This window comes from Tiliqua scincoides, chromosome 1, assembly GCF_035046505.1.
Source record: "Tiliqua scincoides isolate rTilSci1 chromosome 1, rTilSci1.hap2, whole genome shotgun sequence".
Classification (NCBI taxonomy): domain Eukaryota; kingdom Metazoa; phylum Chordata; class Lepidosauria; order Squamata; family Scincidae; genus Tiliqua; species Tiliqua scincoides.
The window spans coordinates 238,096,815-238,116,266 of NC_089821.1; the positions used below are offsets into that span (position 1 = coordinate 238,096,815).

General features: G+C 40.7%; 1 protein-coding gene across 9 annotated transcripts in view; it reads left to right on the forward strand.

The window, feature by feature from the left end:
• The window catches only part of LTBP1 (latent transforming growth factor beta binding protein 1), a 244,734-nt gene that overhangs the window by 160,424 nt on the left and 64,858 nt on the right, over nucleotides 1-19,452 (forward strand). For 3 of the 9 annotated variants that reach the window (XM_066618207.1, XM_066618259.1, XM_066618266.1), the window contains 6 exons: nucleotides 2,221-2,323; nucleotides 4,581-4,676; nucleotides 10,802-10,927; nucleotides 11,966-12,091; nucleotides 14,929-15,051; nucleotides 16,201-16,320. In XM_066618207.1, the coding sequence (XP_066474304.1) occupies nucleotides 2,221-2,323; nucleotides 4,581-4,676; nucleotides 10,802-10,927; nucleotides 11,966-12,091; nucleotides 14,929-15,051; nucleotides 16,201-16,320 (694 nt within the window). Of the gene's footprint in view, nucleotides 1-2,220; nucleotides 2,324-4,577; nucleotides 4,677-10,801; nucleotides 10,928-11,965; nucleotides 12,092-14,928; nucleotides 15,052-16,200; nucleotides 16,321-19,452 lie in introns of all 9 variants that reach the window. The other 6 variants (XM_066618199.1, XM_066618233.1, XM_066618215.1 and 3 more) reach the window with 3 other exon arrangements.

Below are 19,452 nucleotides of genomic sequence, written 5' to 3' on the forward strand. Positions count from 1 at the left end.
CCATGCTCTCGCTAGCGTCTGTCCAGCACTGAGCTCTGTGCTAACTGGTACTGGGCTCAGCACCAGCTTCTCACAGGGCACCATATGCGACACCAAGCACCCATGCTGGAGCTCAGCGCTACACTGAGGTGCCTTAAAAGTGGGCCTGAGTACCTTGCTGGATCAGACCAAACATCCATCTTCTCTATCATCCTGTTCCAGCAAAAGCCAATCAGATGCTTCAGGAAAGCCCAAAAGCAGGGCATGAAGGCAACAGCTCTTTGAGTTTTTTAAATCTCCCAGCAACCAGTATTCTGAGGCATAGAAAGTCCATGGTGCTATTATGATTGAGCAAGCACCATTAATTTGTCCAGTTTGTTTTAAAGCCTTATAAGCCAATGGCCATCACCTCTTCTGTGGCAGCACATTCCTTATGCTCCAGATTGCTGAAAGTATTAATCTTTTGTCAGCCCTGTGTCTACTGCTATCCAATTGCATTACTAGTTCTAGTGTTGAGAGAGAGAGGGTGTGTGTGTTTCAACACCCTGTTCACAACTCTACAAACCTCTGTTGTGTCTGTACCCTTAGTGTTCTTTTTCTAAACCAAAAGCCTAAAACACTTTCACTTTTGTCTTTTGTTGTAGGGAAAGTTCTCCAATACCGTGATTTATTTTGATAACCCTGTTAATTTATTGCAGTTGTAATATCCTTTTCAATGGGGCAACAAGAACGGCACAAAGTAGTTCAAATGCTTATATTCATTATTTATATAAAGGCATTATGAGATGGTTCAGATGAATTCAGCCTTAAACCTGTATATGCCCCTTTTCTTTCTCTCATATGAATAAATGGCTGCCATTCACTCCCATGTAATAAAATGAATGGGAGTGAATGCATGGGACCCACTGATGAGAGACCCCATGGGGGCAGCATCACTGTGATGTTCATTTTGCAATCCTCCAGAGAACTTTGCAATACATAGGTTTCTCCCTCTTTCCACTCGCATCAACCATCTTAACAGAGAGTATGCCTCTTGTATTAGATCCCCATCCTTGTCCCAAAATCTCAAACTCTGCCAATTTCCTAAGCTCAAGGATTGGTCAGCATTTTTTCATTTGTTTTACTTTGTTGACCACTTTGTGAGCCTTTTTGTTTGAAAAGCGATATACAGTGGGTCTGCAGTATACATGGATTTGGCATCCTCAGAGTTAAACAACCATGGATTGAAAGTGTTAAAAAAAAAATGCTCCTCCTTCCTTCCTTTCTCCTCCCCAGCTGCCAGCAAAGCTCACTGTGTGCAGTTGCAGGCTGTGGCTGGCTGTGTTTTCCCTCTTACAGCGCCTCACCCAACAGCCCAGAGATACTTCGGCACAGAAGCAATCAGCCAGTTTCTACTTGCCTTTACTGCTGCAGTTTTCCTTCCTCCCCAGTCAGGCCCAAAATTGCAAGCATTCTCCTTCCCCCATCACTAGTGCCTTTTTTCTTTAGCTCCCCCTAATAGAAGAAATCAAGGACAAAACTGTTATACTCCTAGCTTGTATACACATCAGCTTCATTTTATTTATTGAATTTTGTGTGAGGTTTCCCTGATTGACGTTTCAACTGCTGTATATGCAAATCTCAAACTGCAGTTTTGCTTCATTAATTTATATCTATATAATTATAGGTGTCCAACCAGCATCCACTTGTGAGTCACAATCTTGGGTAGTTTTAATTAAAATTAGTTCACCTAATGGTGCAAAAGATAATAGATATGGGGATAATTCAGCTTGCTTAAGCCTCATTGATTATTAATGGGTCTTAAATGCACTAAAATTTGTGCTGGATTGTACCTATAATGTCTAGTTAATGACTGTGCTGAATTACTGTTTTAAGGGGAGTTCCAGTTTTCTTGCATTATAACAAAAAACAGATGTAACTGTGCAAGTATAAGTTCTTTCTAAGCCACCTGTCTACAGGTATGTGTTTGTGTGACTTGTATGAGGTAACAAGGTATTCAGAAGATGTAGCTCCACAAATTGCAATGAATACATTAGTCACAAGGGCTGCTGCTGAATGGAAAAATCAAATTGAGAGAGGCAATGCCAATTTACTTTAATTTTAAAATGATATGCCTCTGCATTTGCTGTTAATATGTAACAGGTACAGAGCAAACACTTTTCCAAGGCAAAACTTTCCCACAAAATTAGGGAAGGTTATGTTAAAATCACATAACACTTTAATTTTTAACCATTCTTTTAGGAATTAGTTTCACTTGATGACCAAGAAAAACCTATAAAACAGCCTGGTCAACCTCAGCTTTCTCCTGGGATTTCAACTATTAACCTGCATCCTCAGTTTCCAGGTAGCTTTTTTTCACTCCTCCGTTAGTGGAAGAGAATATTTATAAAACAAGGAATGGAATAATTACTTATTCTTTCTATATTCCTTTCAATTTTAGAAATCTCTTTCTAATTTTAAGTACTGGATTTTAAAAATAAGGCTTAATCCAGCAAAATTTATTTCTCTCAGTGATTCTTTGTATGAATTGTCCCTTTGAAATCAACTAGTGTATTTGTTCATGAGGTTCATTGTTAATGTCAATAAAGTCAGAAACAGATGTAAAGCTAGTTATCTTTTCGCCAACATTAACAGAGAAGAGGCATGCCATGCTTCCTCCTCCATCTTCACTTGGGCCCTTTCCTGATTAGCATTAACTGTTGTGTAATCTTATGCACTGATGCTAACCATGATTACTTTTTAAACCAAAGTTTAAAGCAGGGATAGTCTAGTTGGCAAATTTTGCTTATTTATTTGTCTGAGAGCCTTGCCTGATTGGCTTGTGGAATCCACTGTTAGATTTGAAAGTATAGTAGTCTCTGGTTTGTGAACTCTTGGTTAAATCCACTGGTTAAATTTAACCATGGTGAATGTTGATCATATTTACTGCTGATGCAGACACAGCACTACACCATAGTTAATATAACCAAGGAAAAGAGGTGAGAATTTTTGCAACAAAGAGAGAAGTTAGCATGATATCCAGCATGCTCCCAATCTCCTGACTGTAGTTATATCTGCACTGTAATGTCAAGTAACATTAAATCTGTATCACACCTAAGAAGAAAATGTGTCCAAAATTGTTAGTTATCCAACAAGAGTGTATCTTAGTCCAATGGTAATTTGCAGTTACATTATTAACTTTACTGCCGAATCATTGAACAAATAAAGATGGCATTTTTGCCGTGGTTTTTACACCCTAACACAGCCATTTTCAACCACTGTGCCATGGCACACTGGTGTGTCGCAAACGGTCTGCAGGTGTGCCATGGGAGTTTGAGAGAGGGTCATTTATTAGTAAGGCCATTGGGGGATGTGAGCCTCCCTCCAGTAGCACAGCGTGCCTTGTCAATTGTCAAAACACTGATGGTGTGCCTTGACAATTTTAGTACCTTGTAAGTGTACCATGAAATAAAAAAGGTTGAAAATCACTGCCCTAACATGACACTTCGACATTTGTAGTAAATCAAATGGTAGGAATGTTCATTAGAACATTTATTTGAGGATCAAATCACATTAGTACTCTCACTAATCTTATGCATTCTGACTATTCCTTTCACTGTATAATTTAGCTTGCACAGAATGTAGAAACAAACTTTCCTAGGTAATAGGCTAGCTGGTAATTTTTTTGAGTAAGCAATTTATTTTTATTGAATAACCATATTCTTTTAAAGAATATTGCTCAACGGTCAGAAAGAAGACTGAAGAAAGATATGTGTCCTGAGGCAGCAGCTTCAATGTTCACACAGGAGCCCCAGTGTGCCCATGGAGCCCTGTGGAGCTTTGGATTGTGGCCACAGAGCACAAGTCATCAAGAACTACTGATGAGTCTGTTGAATTCAATGGAGGTTGTGCAGCAGCTGTGTCTGGTTGATTGTGCCCACAGATTCTGCATGCAGGAGCAGAGAATGTAGATGCAAATGTTTGAGAGACTGTTCAGAAAGCAGTAGATTGAACTGAAGTGACTTGAAAGGCCTTATGGTGTGTTTGTATCTCTCAAAACATGAATACGTGTTTAGGTATCCAATTGTAAATCGAAGAGCAGAGGAATATTCAATGTTGGTACCTCATTCCCACATGTACTTGAATTATATCCTTCAGTGATACTTAAGCAGTGATCACTATACAATGCTTCATTTGTTTTACACAATGTGAGATATGTTTCACGTGTACCAAAGCGGCAGAGCGGTCAAACTGTTTCTAAATGTTCAACATTGGAACACATTGTAATAGGACCACCTGTCATATTGTACTTGTAGCAGGTATAGATTACAGACCTTGGTTCTACAACTAACAAGAATATAAAAATTGAAATGATCGTACTTGTTTTTATAACCATTTGCGCACTACACCAATAGATGAGTTTTGTGGCAAACCATAGCCAGTAGCACCTAAGAGAAGATATACAATTGCTTTGAAATGATATTTAGCACATAGATGTGTAGTGCGTTCACAAAGCACTTGTGAATCAGCCCTTACTACACTTTTTCATTAGTGAATAATCTAGTAAACCAGGCTTGCTCTCCTCATATGTAAATGGTTTTCCCTTCTTGCCCACACAGTAGTAGTGGAAAAAACTTCTCCTCCTGTTCCTGTTGAAGTTGGCCCAGATACCTCTACTTCAAGTGCTAATCAAGTAATGGCACCAACTCAAGTTTCAGGTATGATACACATTTTCCATGTAAAATTCACTGGAGATAAAACCCGATATTTGCTCCCAATGATTCAAATGAATTGGAGATAAATGTATTAGAGATAAAGAATAGAAAAGCAGCAGAATATAAAAAATATATTAAGTAGTTACGTTTTTTCCAACTCTGAATACATGGGGAGGATGCTGTTTGTAACTCCTGGGCAGCCCAGTCCTGAGCTGCCCGGCGCTGTGGGACCCGGCGGCTCCAGAAAGGGCTCCCGCCGGATCGAGAGCCTCCCGCGCTACCATGGGAGGCTCCTCGGGAGAAGGGGACTTTGTCCCCTTCCCCCAAGTAAGGGAAGCAGTCCTGCAATGGGACTACTCACTTTAGCGGCGACTGTTTAGTCGCCGCTAAAGTGAAGGCGCTTTTGTAGGGCGAGCAGCCCTTCCCGAGCGCCCTGGATCCTGCGGAACTCGGCTCCGCGGACCTGCCTCTCCCCCGCCCCAGGAATGCCCCTGACCACGCCTCCCCCTCCCCGGAACGCCTCTCCCTTGCCCCTGGGAATGGCCCCATTCCCCGTTACGTAGCCTGGTGGTCGCAGGCACCGCTGAGTTGCGAAACGCAGGCACCCGCCGGGCGGTGGCTCAGCACCAGCCAGAACTGAGCCACCTCCAGCGGGAGCCTGGCAGTAAGCCCCGCAAACGTGCCTTACAGCATGTTTGCGACTGTGGTCCGCGCCGCGGAGGTGCAGCGCGGACCACAGGATTGGGCTCTAATTTTGTGTATATAAAATGGACAAAGTCACATTAATGAATTCCAGCCATCTTCTTCCTGTGTTCTTTCAGTTTTCAGTCTTTTTAAGTAAATGGTTTTAGGATTGCATTCAAAATCTGATCTATTGTATGTGGAAGTCGTACTTTGCAAGGTCGAACGCTGATGTGTAGGTGTTTCTACTGAGATAATCTCAATTTTAGATAAAGTTCTCATTGCATGAATTTGAGTATATATTGACTAGCTTGAGCATTGCATACTCAAGGGACCACCTCCTTATAGTCTATTCCAATATTTATAACCAGCTAAAAGTACCATTTTGCAGTGCATCATGAGCAGATTTTGAATGGAAATAGAGGGCTTTCTTGATGGCAACTTTCCAGCTGCAGAGCACTCTGTTTTGTTTTTTTCTTCCATCAAAGCCAAGCATCTTTCCTAGAACTTTCTCATCTGGGTAAGCACATAGTAGGGGTAGATGTGCAAGAGCTTCTATTGGTGAAAAGTGTAATGTTTAGTTTCTTTCTATATGTTTAGTGCTTTAATTAGTAGCTTTAAAATATTGTTACAAGTCCAAAGCCCTGACAGAGCTAATAAACAGATGGAGTGGTGTAATGTATGTAATGTAATTAATTAAACAAATTAATCCTGATCTAACAGTGAATGGAACTCCTGAATGATAATTGCTGATAAACCTCTGACTAGGATCAAATTTAAGATCACTTCACAGTATCTTTTTAACTGCACACATTTTTAGACCTGTATAGTGTGTCTGTTCTCAAACTCTAACAACTGACTTGCAAGTTCAGTATGTGCCAATGTGGATGTAGCACTCCCAACTGGTTAACCATAGTTAACCAATTATGTCTGGATTGCAGGATCCCATACTTCTCTAATCCTTCTCCTGTTTGTTTGTTTGTTTGTTTGTTTGTTTGTTTGTTTGTTTGTTTGTTTGTTTGTTTGTTTGTTTGTTTGTTCCAGATTTCCTCTACCAGTGACACTACTGGCTTTTGCTTGTACACTTTCACCATTCTTTGCAGCCTTATAGTGTCCTGTTCCTTAAAATATCTCTCTTCCCACGTACCTGGAACTATCTCTCACAAAACCTCTGTGATACCATCTCCTTTATTTCCTTTAAATCTATTTTCAAAGGCCACCTTGTGGCCCAACTTCTTTGTCCCCCATCTGCACTGTAGCTAAGCATATATGGTTAATAATTGCATATTCTTCGCCAGCCAGGCCAGGGGTGGGAGAGGATGGATCACAGGGCGCAAGTTGGATCTTATTCCCCCATTTCCTGGCCTGGGTCCTTCCCCAGACACTCTTCAGACTTGCGCTAGTTAACGAGCTGAAGGTTCTGAAGAATGGGTCTGAAGAGTTCCATTAGGGATCAGGTGGCCTATGGCGAGGCAAATAAATAATGTCCTACCTTTCCTGGGCTTTCTGGTTTCTTGCTGTCCCATAACATGCAGTGGAGGCTGTGACAACTGCCAAAGATAGGATTCATGTCTCTCCTCCAGAGCATCTATGAAGATTCTGATTGAACTTTTTTAATGGATCAAAGAATTGAAATGCTTGTAATATTTCTGTCTTTTCCAGTTTCTGGAACTTGCTTTCATACTCCAGCATCAATTTATCTCTGCAAAAGGTTTTTCTTAGTTAAGTGCTCCCAGCTATGCAGTGTACAATAAACTAATGATATACTCCAGCATACCTTACAATTTCTAAATTCCATTTTTATTTCTGTGTCTCTGAACTTCCTGTATTTATTGAATCATTGGGTAGTTTTGCATTTGTAATCGAGATTGCCTTTAAAAAACCAAGCTTTTAAATGTCTCCTTTAAATTTACACACAACGTTTTTAGGCTACATTGCTAGTTAGTCCACTTGGCTACGTGCTTGTTGGGTGGCCTCAGCCATGTCTTTACCTCACATAATGCTTTTTAGGACAAATTATGTAAAATATTCTGTACATGAATAAAAGGGCTATAAAAATGAATATTGCTGCTAATAGCAATAATGTTAATATTAATGGCTCATGCTGCTGCTATTTCAAATCATGTATATTCTGCAGTGATGATGGGTGGGTGAATTTTGTAATTAGTATTCATTTGAATGTTGTCAGATTGCCTTATTAGCGTCTAGGAGAGCTGAACATTTTGAGAAACAACTTTGTTTTTAAGTCCTTACAAAAGGAAATTTTATGAGGCAGGCATGGCACATAAAATACAAATTGTGGAACTTTCTGTGCCCTTGAAAATCTGCCAGAATGTTTGGTGCATACAAAGAATGTACATCTTGGCATCATCAATAAACACTGCACATCCTGAGGGCAAGTGAAACACTACTCTCTTGTTGACATCACATTGTTCTAGTTGACATAGTCCTAATTGACATCTCTTACATTTCCTAGGGCCCAATCCTATCCAAATTTCTAGCGATGATTCAGCCGCAATAAATCCCCAAAGTAAGGGAAGAAATGTTTCTTTACTGTGTGAGGCCTCCATGTCTTTCCCAACACTACAGGATTCAGCACACACCCTGTTGGCACAGCGGCATCAGGACTGGAAATTCAGATAGGTTTGGGCCCTTAGTCCTGCCCCCACCATCAGAACTAGCATTCCGATGACGGGGAGTGCTTTATTGCAGTCCCAAATAGCCTGCCAATAGTGTGCAAAGCCACACACTACTGGCTGCTAGTGGCGAGGTGGGAGTGGCCCCACGCAGAGCAATAACCAGGAGAAGACCTGCTGCTGACAAAGGTAAGTCAGCAGGGAAGGTGGGATGGGGCAAGGGAAGGTGAAATAAGGATAGAATAGGAGCAGAAAATAAATCAAATTAAATCATTAAAATAAATCAAAAGCAAATAGCAAACACCTTTATGCTCTCTGAGCATATATCTACATATATCTACTTACAGCACAGTTCTAAGCTGCACTTGGGCCGGCACAAACCCCTTGTGCTGGCCCAGGAGGGTCACAAAGGTGCTGTAAAACACATTTGTGCCTCCTCATAAGCAAGCCACGCTGGCACACGGAGGTGCACGGGCACACAGAGACTGAATCCAGCCTCCGTGGCAGCTTGCACAGCAAGCCTTGCATCGGCCCAGCTGGGCCGACGCAAGGCTCTGGCATGGGCAGGAAGGAGGTGGGAGGGAGGCATTCCTGTGGAGGAACCAACAAAGTGATAAATGATGTTGGATTGGAGCATACAATTGTGGAGTTGGGAGGTGGGCTTGGTTCTGGCAGGTATCCGGGAATCCCCATTCTTGTGGAGTTTGGAGCGGCTTGAAGCCGCTCCACTCTCCTCAGACTTGCACCACCTCTGGAGGTGCCACAGGTCTGAGGAGACCCACAGGTCTCCTCAGTGCCTTGTCCAAGGGTAAGGGGTGCCTTGTCCAGGGGTAAGGGGAAAAGTTTTCCCTTGCCTCTGGCTGAGCCGATTCTGCCCCTATTCTGCGCTGGATACAGTGCAAGCCTCTTGGCTTCCTTGTTCCAGTGCAGGATAGCATTGCACCCTTAGTCTCTCTCTTTTTCTCTCAAAATGCATTGATGTGGGCTCTGTAGGCTGTTCATCCTCACTCTAATCTATAAGACCGGATCTGAACCTCTGTTCTTCTGAAGAATAGTCAAGCAAAGTGATAAATGATGTTGGATTGACAAGAGCAAGAAGCATCCCATCATAAATGGTCAGAATCAGTGGAGCATGATGAGCTAAACTCTTCTGACAGATGACCAGGAGACAGTAGGCAAGGACAATCTACCTGATATACTGGGAGATATACAGGGACCAAAAGCAAGTCAGAAAGAATTGGGAAGGATCAGAAGAAGAAGCTGCAGCACCAAGGACAGTTCCCAAGGAAAAAACATTGCTGCATTGATTTCCAGACCCAGGCTAGGTCTGGGTTATTGCCAGTCTTCCTGCCAGTTCCAAGTTTGGCCCACTGTTTTAGAGTAGCTTTCTTAAAAGGTTAACAACTTAGCATGGAGTTATGCACTTCATTGACATTTGTTGGTTTTCTCAATGTTCCATCAATATTTTTGGTGAGGGGGATGGGAAATCAGGGAGGTTTGGGTGAAGGTCATGAATCATTCAAGTTGAGTTCAAGCTCAGGACAGTCTGTACACAAGTATCCTGGTTACTTGGTCCTAGTTTGGTATTGGCCATGAATTTTTCCTTCATTTTTGGTTCTGTGCCTGGCTTTACTTCAGATTGATTCCTGGACCATAGAACATGTCTTCTCATGGTGTTACCTCAGAGTTGAGGGTCCAGATTACTGCCCATTCTATAGCTGTAAGAAGAAGTAGGCCTTTTTTGTTTTGCTTTCATTTTTATAGAATCATTGGCATCTGAAGTTTGGTCGACAGCATTTCAGCTGTATATTTGGGGCAATTAAAAACCTCATCTGAAAATAAAATTATCTTTGCCTAAAGGATATTTCCAGTTTAGAAACAGAAGTTAAACCGCTCTCCTTTTTAAAGTGTGCATATCTAAGTTCTGGTTTTATCTGTAAATGAAAAATATTGTCATTAATAATCATGTAGCTACGTATTCAGATACTTATTCAGAATTTATTTAAAACCTAAGAGGATTTAACCATCCAAATTAAGATTATATTTGGAACTTTACAATGTTCTATTTGTTCAGCATGTGTTCTGGCCCACACAGTTCCACATAGAGAAGGCAGGGTGGTCAACAGTCATCATCACTCTGCAAGTTGCTGCTGCTTTTTCTCCCTTCCAGGTGCTCCTCAAGACTTATGTCTTCAGCAAAACTTTTCTTAAACCATCCTAACCTCTCCTTTCTTTGGTCTCACCTTACCTGCATTGTAGTTTAACCTGTACCATCTATATTACTTATGTTACTCATGTGCAAGTCCCTTCACTTATGTCTTGGTCCCTGGGCAGAGACTGTGTTGTATCTGTGTTTCTTTTGAGGCCACACTGTTGCTATTGTGACAATTATATTTGTTATAAGTCGCAATACTACCAATACACCTCCCTCAGGTCAACATTCATCAATGACAGCAGTACCTTTGGGGCATTTGAGGCTTCATAACATGACATCGTGAGCAAAGACTGTCAGTAAGACGTGCTGCCTGCATAACATCCCACAGAGCTGCAAAAGATACAGTGGCCTTTACAATGCCACACTTGATTTGCAGCTGCGTTTGCTTAATGTATAAACGTTGTGGAAGGAAACAAGGTCTTTGCAGAAACTTGAATGTTTATTTTGCACCGCCTTTTCTAGAAACAGTGCAGTATCTTCTTAACCACTGCATTGGATCATGAAGGTTTTTTTCTTTTTAAATGAATAATAATGATAGAGCTGCTAAAATGTCTTTCATTGTTTTCTGAAGGTTTATTTGTTGTGTTTTTATTTAGAAATCAATGAATGCACAGTGAACCCTGATATCTGTGGAGCAGGACATTGTGTTAACTTGCCTGTGGGATACACCTGTTTATGCTATGATGGATACAGGCTTAATGATCAGCAGACAAAATGTTCTGGTATGAGAAATTCCCCTCCTCTTTCCCACAGTTGCTCAAAAGAACACAGTGTGAAGATTTTGGAGATATATATTTGTTGTTTGTAGACAGTGGTTATAGGAAAGAAGAATGGCGCTTCCTTCGTTGGCCTTACATCGTGGTCAGAATAACGTTTTAAAATCACACGTGCATGCATGCATACATCCCATACATTTATGGTGCAAATTATTTATTTAATCGTTCATTTATAATAAAGACTTTTATCCTGCTATCCATGGCCCAAAACAGCATACAGCATAATAAAAACATAATTTGCAGTATCTGAAAGTAGCTGTGTCTCTGTTTCTGAGGGGCTTAGGGGTATGTCTGTTCATCACTTACTCTGCAACAGCCTGAACTTTGACACCTGTGCAAATTCCCCTAGTCAAGTTCACCTCCATTAAGTAGTTGTTTTACATTGCCACATCTATATATGAGTAACACATGACTGAAGAAGAAAATAAAATTATCCACTTGTATGGGCAATTTTGGGATAACCGAAGCGCATCAGAAGTGCTCTATACAGTAATACAATCCATCCACCCATCTTGCTGCTCTTGAGTACTAGATATGAGTGGATCAGATTTTATATCTGCAAGAAACTGAGCTAGCTGGATTGATTAGTTTCCTTATGTCAGTGTCACCCTGCTTTAAAACGGAGTAAACAGGAAGACAAGGAGTACCTTCAGTAACCCTGCTTTCTATAAGATTCCAAAATTTGATAATATGTATCATTCAAGTCTCACATATGTTGAATATCCAGCACCTCTGATTAAATACCAATTACAGGTAAATATAATTTATTACATATTCAAATGCTTTAAGCCAATTTAGTTTTTTCAAATAATAATTTGAAATCAAAATTTTATCCTCCTTGTTTCTTCTGAGTGAACAGATCCTCACTAACACAGTTAGTCTGTTTTGTTTTGTTAATGCCTTACATAAATTGGGTGAAGTGAAATAATGGCCATGACAGAGTACTGCCTTTCCAGGATTCATGCATTTTTATTTCTTAAACAGATATTAATGAATGCACTGAGACTCCCCATCTCTGTTCCCTTGGGCGCTGTGAAAATACAGAAGGAAGCTTCCTGTGCATTTGCCAGTCAGGGTTCATGGCCAACGAACAAGGAACAGACTGTGTTGGTAACTACTGCATGTTATAAAATGGTCTCTTAATAGTTGGGCTAATAGTTAAGAATTTGAGTTGAAACCCATTGAAGTAATTGAAAACCATTTCCACAATCATTGCACATCACTGTAGTACGGTGCTTTTTGGAGCGGATCACTACTACGGAGGAGTCATCATTTTCATACCATGTCCTTACAATTATACAAGCACAGTACGTAATTTTACTTCTTTGAAAACATGTTCATGTAAGACAGAATGCTGCAGAGAATGTTTTTGTATTTCCCCCATGCTTGATAATTGAATGGTTTTATAGAAATAATACAGCTCCATCAGTGCCCCTTCGCTAATGTGAATATTGTTGCTAAAAGTATGCTGAAGAAGTGCTATCTGATGTTGGTGTATGGCCATTTGAGATATTCAGTATGTTCTCCATGTGATTTGCTATGTTGGTCCCTGGGGATACATTTGCATGCAGAACTTCTCTCTATCCAAATGTTAAACTGGCAGTTATGACTGCTGGTCAGGAGTTCACTGTCCAGAATGCAAAAACGTCTATTGCTTTTCAAATCATGGCAAATGACTATCACAGATTAAGTTTAAATTCTATCATGTCATATGGCAAGTCGTTTTGAAGATTGATCTTCTTGTAATGGGACTTGCCAGGCATGACAATTTAAATTGACTTCCTAAAGTGCCAAAACCACTGTCAATTGTATTATTTATGTTATGATTACTTATGGCTCTGTCGGTAGTATAAATCATATACAGGTGGGGCCTTGGTATCTGTGGGGGATCCGTTCTTGGCCCCCCTTCCACAGATATCGAAAATTGCAAATATAGGTGCAGCCTATTTATCCACGGACTTTTTATCTGCGGATTTGTCTCAATGGGGGGAATGGGGTGGGGGGAACTGAAAGTCCCACACACCTTTGCCTCCTTTGCCCTGCGCTGGCCTCTGCTCCATTTCCAGGCCACCCAAAACACTGCAAAAAGGCTCTGCCTTGCCCAGGCAGGGAAATAGCCCTGGAGCCAAGGAAGAGGTTCCCCCTTGCCAAGGAGCAGTAACAGTCTTAGAGCCCCTGAGCCAGCAAAGAGACTGAAGAGGGGAAGGGAGTCGGAAAACCTCTGTAGCCAGAGCACGTGCAGCAAGATGGAGCTCTCTCTCACTCTCTCTCTCACACACACACACATAGGGGCAAGTGTGGTTGCAACAGAGGGGATTGCTTTAAAAAACCCAGTGAGTGTTTCCCAATTCTCCCGCTCCCCATTGTGCATGCTCCAGCCTACGGAATCAAAACAGCACAGCAAGGCTACAATCCTCTCCACACTTTCCTGGGAGTAAGCCCCATTGACTGAAATGGGACTTACTTCTGAGTAGAAACGCATAGGACAGGACTCTTAAAAGCTCAGCATCCTACCTGTGAAAGAAGCAGAGACAGCTGGCAATGGGGAGGGCTGATTATGGAGTGGAGGAGGGGGAGGTGAAGGAGCTGAGCAGAGGGGAGGGGATTGATCACAGCTGCCTTAGTTTCCTTCCATCCAGAAGTGTCAGGCTGCAGCATATTTGCATAACTCTATGGAATTTAGCCCAACATGTTTTTGTTAATCGCGCTGAGTCACGGAATGGAACTAACGCGGATAAATAGGCTCCACCTGTAATCACATCCATGATTTTTCAGCCCCATAAGCCCTCCGAGGCTTCCCAGGCCTCCAAATGCCTTGTATGGCATAAAAACATCACTTCTGGCTCCCCTTGCGAAACCAGAAGTCTCATTTTCCTGCCTGAAATGGCTATTCCAAAGCCTGCAGAGGCAGCAAGCAGACACACGCTGCCTCTGCAGGCTTTAGAAAGCCCTCCGGAAGTGACTGGGCCATAGATTTGATCACCTTCAGAGGGCTCAGGTGGGACCAAGACTGGCAGGGGAACCTGCTTTGAGCCAGATCCACATATAAATAATCTGCGAATACAGAGACCCCACCTGTATTTTACACATGTCTGTTGTGGGAACTGACTGCTGGTTCAGACATCACCTTTGAACATTGAATTCACTCACAAGAGTGATCTATTTTATGAACTAAATAAGATATGTTGGTTTGTTTGTTTGTATAATATCTTGCCAAAAACCATCAGACATGATATCACATACGTATATGTCAGATCGAACAACTGCCATGTACATAATAATGCTGCCGGTATAACAACAAAATGGGGGAGATGTGAAGCTACAGTATATCACAAAACCATAAATCGAAGCAAATGCATGTTAACTACAGCACAGTTAAAAATAATTGATGTGGCAAAACTGTTTCATTTTACCAAAAAGCCATTGTGGGTGAAAATATGGCATTGCTGATTAGTAAAAAAAACAAACGGCATGCTCTGTTTGAGAAGAAGCCATGTTATCTGGAATTTAATTTTAAAACTTTTTTCCTGAACAGTCCCACATAGGCGAATTTTCTAAGATTTGTGTAGCAGGCATCTCCAAGGTGACTGGCAAAATGGTTTTCCAGCATGAAAGTCTATATAGAAAGTGAGAGACTGTAAATGTTGAAGAATCTCATAGAGCTTAGCAATAGTAGCCTCTTCAGTAACCAAAAAGATTGTGGATTTTGTTGCAGCTAAGATTCCTAAGCTACAGCTCATGTTTGATAGTATTTACACAAACAGCCAGATCCTTGTTTGTGAAGAAAATTATATTTTGAGTGGCCCATAGAATCTTGCTAATGTAATGTTGACATTCTGTAGATAGATGGATAAATTGAAAGATAGATCAAATAATGTGAAGAAATAATTTCAGTTTTTAATTTTTGTATTTATTAAATAAATGAATTTTGGTTTCTCATCTTTTAGATGTTGATGAATGTGCCAGACCTCACACATGTGGTGAAGGCCTCTGTGTCAATACAGTTGGCTCATATAAATGTGAATATTGTGACAGTGGATTCCAAATGAATAGGAGAGGCCAGTGTGAAGGTAAGTCCTTACTGTGCTATAACAGAAATGCTGAACGTTCATTCACAGCCCTTATTAAGCATCAATAAAGCTGCCTTCAGTGGAGTCAGACGTTGATCCATCTACCTCATTGATGCCGGTCTACAGTGACAGTGGCTCACCAGGGTTTCAGATAGCAGTTTTACCCAGTTCTCCCTGGAGACTGAACGGGAGCTTATGCATGCACAGCTATAGTTAGTGCAGCTATAGCCACTTAGCTATTGTTCCTGCTTCTATTTGAAATTCCTTTGGGGGGGGGGAACCTTCACAAACCTTCACATATTGTTGTGCCATGGTTATATAATTCTGTGCATTTGAGATCATTCAAATGTTAGATTTGGGGCTAGTGATCCAAGATCATTCATTAAGCCGCCTCATCCTTTCTTCAGCTTCGTACAGGAACAGTGGTTGTGCTGGATACCCACCTGGGGACAGTGCCTGTACCCCTGCTGTTCATAAGCATGAACAACAAAGCAACAGCAGCAGCAGCACCAGATCTTGTTGCTTGGAAGTGCTGATGCTTGTGTTACTGGGTGAATTACCTTCCCTCTTCCAAAAGCAATGAAAGAAGTACTTCAGTTTTAAAACTGGAAATACGTAATTACCATCCCCTAGTTGGAAGCCTCACTATCTTTTTGATTCAAATTATTCTCCTGAAATTATTTATAAAGTTGCTGTCCACAATAAAGTTCATCATTTCACTTGCTACAGTTATGTAATAACAAAAGTTACAAAGGAATCCAGTTGTGGTTTGGAGTATAACATTGGCAAAAGACTGAAGTTTTGAAGAACAAAATGTCTCAGCACGTCTGACCTCTGAAGCATGTAAAGTTGGGTTTTGGCATTAATTTTGCTGTGATTTAAAAAGAAAAATTAATGTTCATCAGAATATACTTTTTTAAGCAAGTGTATTTTTTTCCATAAGGTCTATCAGTTCCAGCACTGACAAATATATAGGGCTTTTTTTTTTTTATTACATGATAGATCTAAATGTAAATTTCAACATTTGGTACTGATAGGCATTGTAGGTGCAGAAACTATGCATAATTGCCTTGCCTATAGTTGTCATGTTGCTAATTTAAGATTATTCTTTATTATTAAAAATTAATCTCAGTTTATTTCTTTCTAAAGATATTGATGAATGCTCAATTCCACATACTTGTCCAGATGCACAGTGCATTAATGCTCCTGGTTCTTACAAATGCGTTCCTTGTCAAGATGGATTCAGAGGCTGGAACGGGAAGTGCTATGGTAAATACTGTATTGAAAATGTTTAACATGGCATGATTTTGCACAGATCTGTGCAGGGTTGGAGCAATATCTGAGTATTCCCGTGTATTATGTCCTGCAGCACAGATGCACTCAAACTTCTGCTTAAGCACAATAGCTGTCGTAATCTGTGGAATATGAAGCTAGTGATAAGATAGAATGCCAGTACTACACAGTTAAAAAGTAGGAAAAAAATGAAATTTAAATACTGTAATAAGAATAGTGTGGTACATAATATAAAGAATTGAAACCCAGTAATAATAATTGTTGTCCATGATAATGTTGGTCCTTAATTCAGAATATGACTTTTTGTAAGAACAGTAAGTCACAACTTTTTGATAGCAAAGAAAAACATCATTATTGAGGAGTTCAAATACTGTACTCAGATCTTACAAAAGGAATGGTATTTGTATTACAGCTCAATCCTAACTGATTTCCCAGTGCTGATGCAGCCATGCCAACAGAGTGCACCCTGCATCCTGGGGTGGGGGCAGTTATGGAGTTCTCCTCAAGTTAAGGGAATATTTGTTCCCCTACCTTCGGGCTGCATTGCAGCTGTATCAGTCCTAGAAAGTTGTATCGGATTGATGTTAATTTCATTGGAGAGGAAGTCTCCCATGTATGATCCTATGAATGCACATAGCTGCTATCTCTGTTGAAATGGATGATCAGTTTTTGCAAGGTGGGAAAACTGAAATAGAGTCTAGTCAGTTTCGTCAGTTTTGTTGAGGCATGCCTGAAGAGCAGCTAAAGTGTCAGTTTCAGTGTCAGTTTAGTGTCAGCTAAATATGTCAGTTTTGTCTAGTCACTAGACGAAACTGACATATTAACATTTTGGAGAGACAGGGCTCCGCGATCTACTCATTTTGCCTCGCGATCTACCGGTAGATCGCGATCCACCTATTGAGCACCCCTGGTTTACAGGATATGTTGGGCTGTTATTCATTATACATTGTATTATGTATATGTATATCTTTGAATAAGTTAGCTAGTACATTTCTGGTAATTTTTCTGAAGAAAAAACTTTCAGCTGGAAGGCATTGTATTTTCCTGTGTTGTCTGGAATCCTGTTGCATGGCTTTTTGGTGTCTGTGACTTTCTTTGCTTTCATTGGCTCTGGCTCTTCGCATCTTATCCCATGGTCTTTGCAGTCAGTGTTGAAAGCGAAAGGGACATTTGAAAATGACAGGCTGGGCAGATAAGAATGTCTTGATAGTCTTTTATTATCTAAGTGTGTGTTGGCAAACTCTGAGAGTCACGTTTACTTAGCATTTTCTGTGAGTTTGAACAGACAGACTTACGTTATCTCCAACTTCTTATTTTTATCCCTTATAGAATCATTCTTCTTTCCTTCCTTTAAAAGCTTCTTTTTATAAATAAGTGTCTGGGGATAGTAAATGCAGTAAGTGTGCTCAGTTTGGAGTAAAATCTCAGAAATTGGTTTGGTCTTGAATGGGAATTTTGTAGACACTGTAACTTCATATGCTGTCCAGTGGCCTCTAGTCTAATATCTGTACTGTACTGTTAGAGCTTATCTGCAGATAAAGGTCCAGTTTAAAAACAGATACAAGTCCACCGTTTCAATTAATGAGAATGATCCACAGTGAGCCTCAAGTTTGCATACTTGTCTCTCTGTTTCTCGTTTGAGCACAAACATAGTTCAAACAAACCAGAAATAAACTGTGATTTTTGTATCCTGGTTCTTTTAATTAACCACAGTTAAATTTCCTGAGTTCTGGTGTAATGGGAAAGTGCAGTTTATTTAAAACAAAACTGGAAAGTTTTCAATTTCTTATCATTAGACTTGAAGAAAAAAAGAGTCGAAGAATTGCTGCAACTCATTCACCATAATATACCATGGTTTTGATTGGGGTGTCAAACTTGTTTCACATAGTGGACTGAATAGCTTTTGTGGCACCATCTGAGGGCTGGAAGTGACATCATTATGCAGGAAGTGATATCATTAAACAGATGGCCAGAAATAAGCACTTTGTTCTCACATAGGAACTCATTAGCTGCAAATGACAGAAGAGAAAAAATGCAAAACTTGATCATAGTTTTAAGATACAGGAGAGCCCAATTATCATGCTGGGAGAGCCCAGTTATTACTCAGGCCACCCTTTCAGCAGTGCCTCCTCTGCCGAGGTATCACTTTGCAGCTCGATAACTGAGAGGTGGTCTGCAAAGTGACACCTTGGTAGAAGTGGCACTGATGAAGGGGCAGTCTACGTGATAATTGCTCTCCCAGCAACTTGGCATCATCTCCCTGTCTTACCCCTTTTGGTCTGTCCCTTCTCCTGTAGTGTCTCACCCCTTTTGGTCTGCAGCCTCCCTGCATCTCTTTCTCACAGAGCCTCAGTAGAAGGGGCACAACTAAAGGACAGCACTGGGAGATCCCAGTTATCTTGTGGGTGGGATAAAGAGCTTCCACGGGCCGTATCTGGCCCTTGGGCCTTATGCTTGACACTCCTGGTTTAGTTAATAATTTCAACTCAACCTGTGGCTTCTGTGCAGAGTTTGCCTGAAGTGGCCTTCATATGCGTCTTCTCTGCATCAACCCCATGCATAGCACTGCTCTCCTTGTGGTTCTGATGCATTTCTTGGAGACTTTCCTTGCCAGCCATCAAGTGACACTATGAAGAGTCTGTTTTAACCAACTCCACAGGGATAATATACAAGGCTGGCTTTAAGACATCTTTCTCCTTTTTTCCTCCTCTACTCTATTGTCCAAACAAAAAACAAAAACCCAAATTTTGGGAAAAGAACCAAATACTGTGGATTGAATTATGAATATCAGGTTCATTTGTACTTATTTTAAAATTTTTGCACTCATTATTCTAATTGTGAAATCATGTGAGGCCTTCAACTATTTGTCCTGGTTGATATGGCAGAGCAGCTTTCCAGCTGTTGGTCCAGGACTTATGCTGGATCACAAGATCTGTCAGTGTAATCCCTGGATAGGATTGGGCTGTCAGACATCTTGGGTGCTGAAAACACAGTCACAGCATTATTGTATATGAAGTGTATGTATATGAAGACATAAATAGTGACTCTTATACCTAAAATACTTGGAATAAAGATAATCAGATATCAGTCATTCCACAATATAAATGT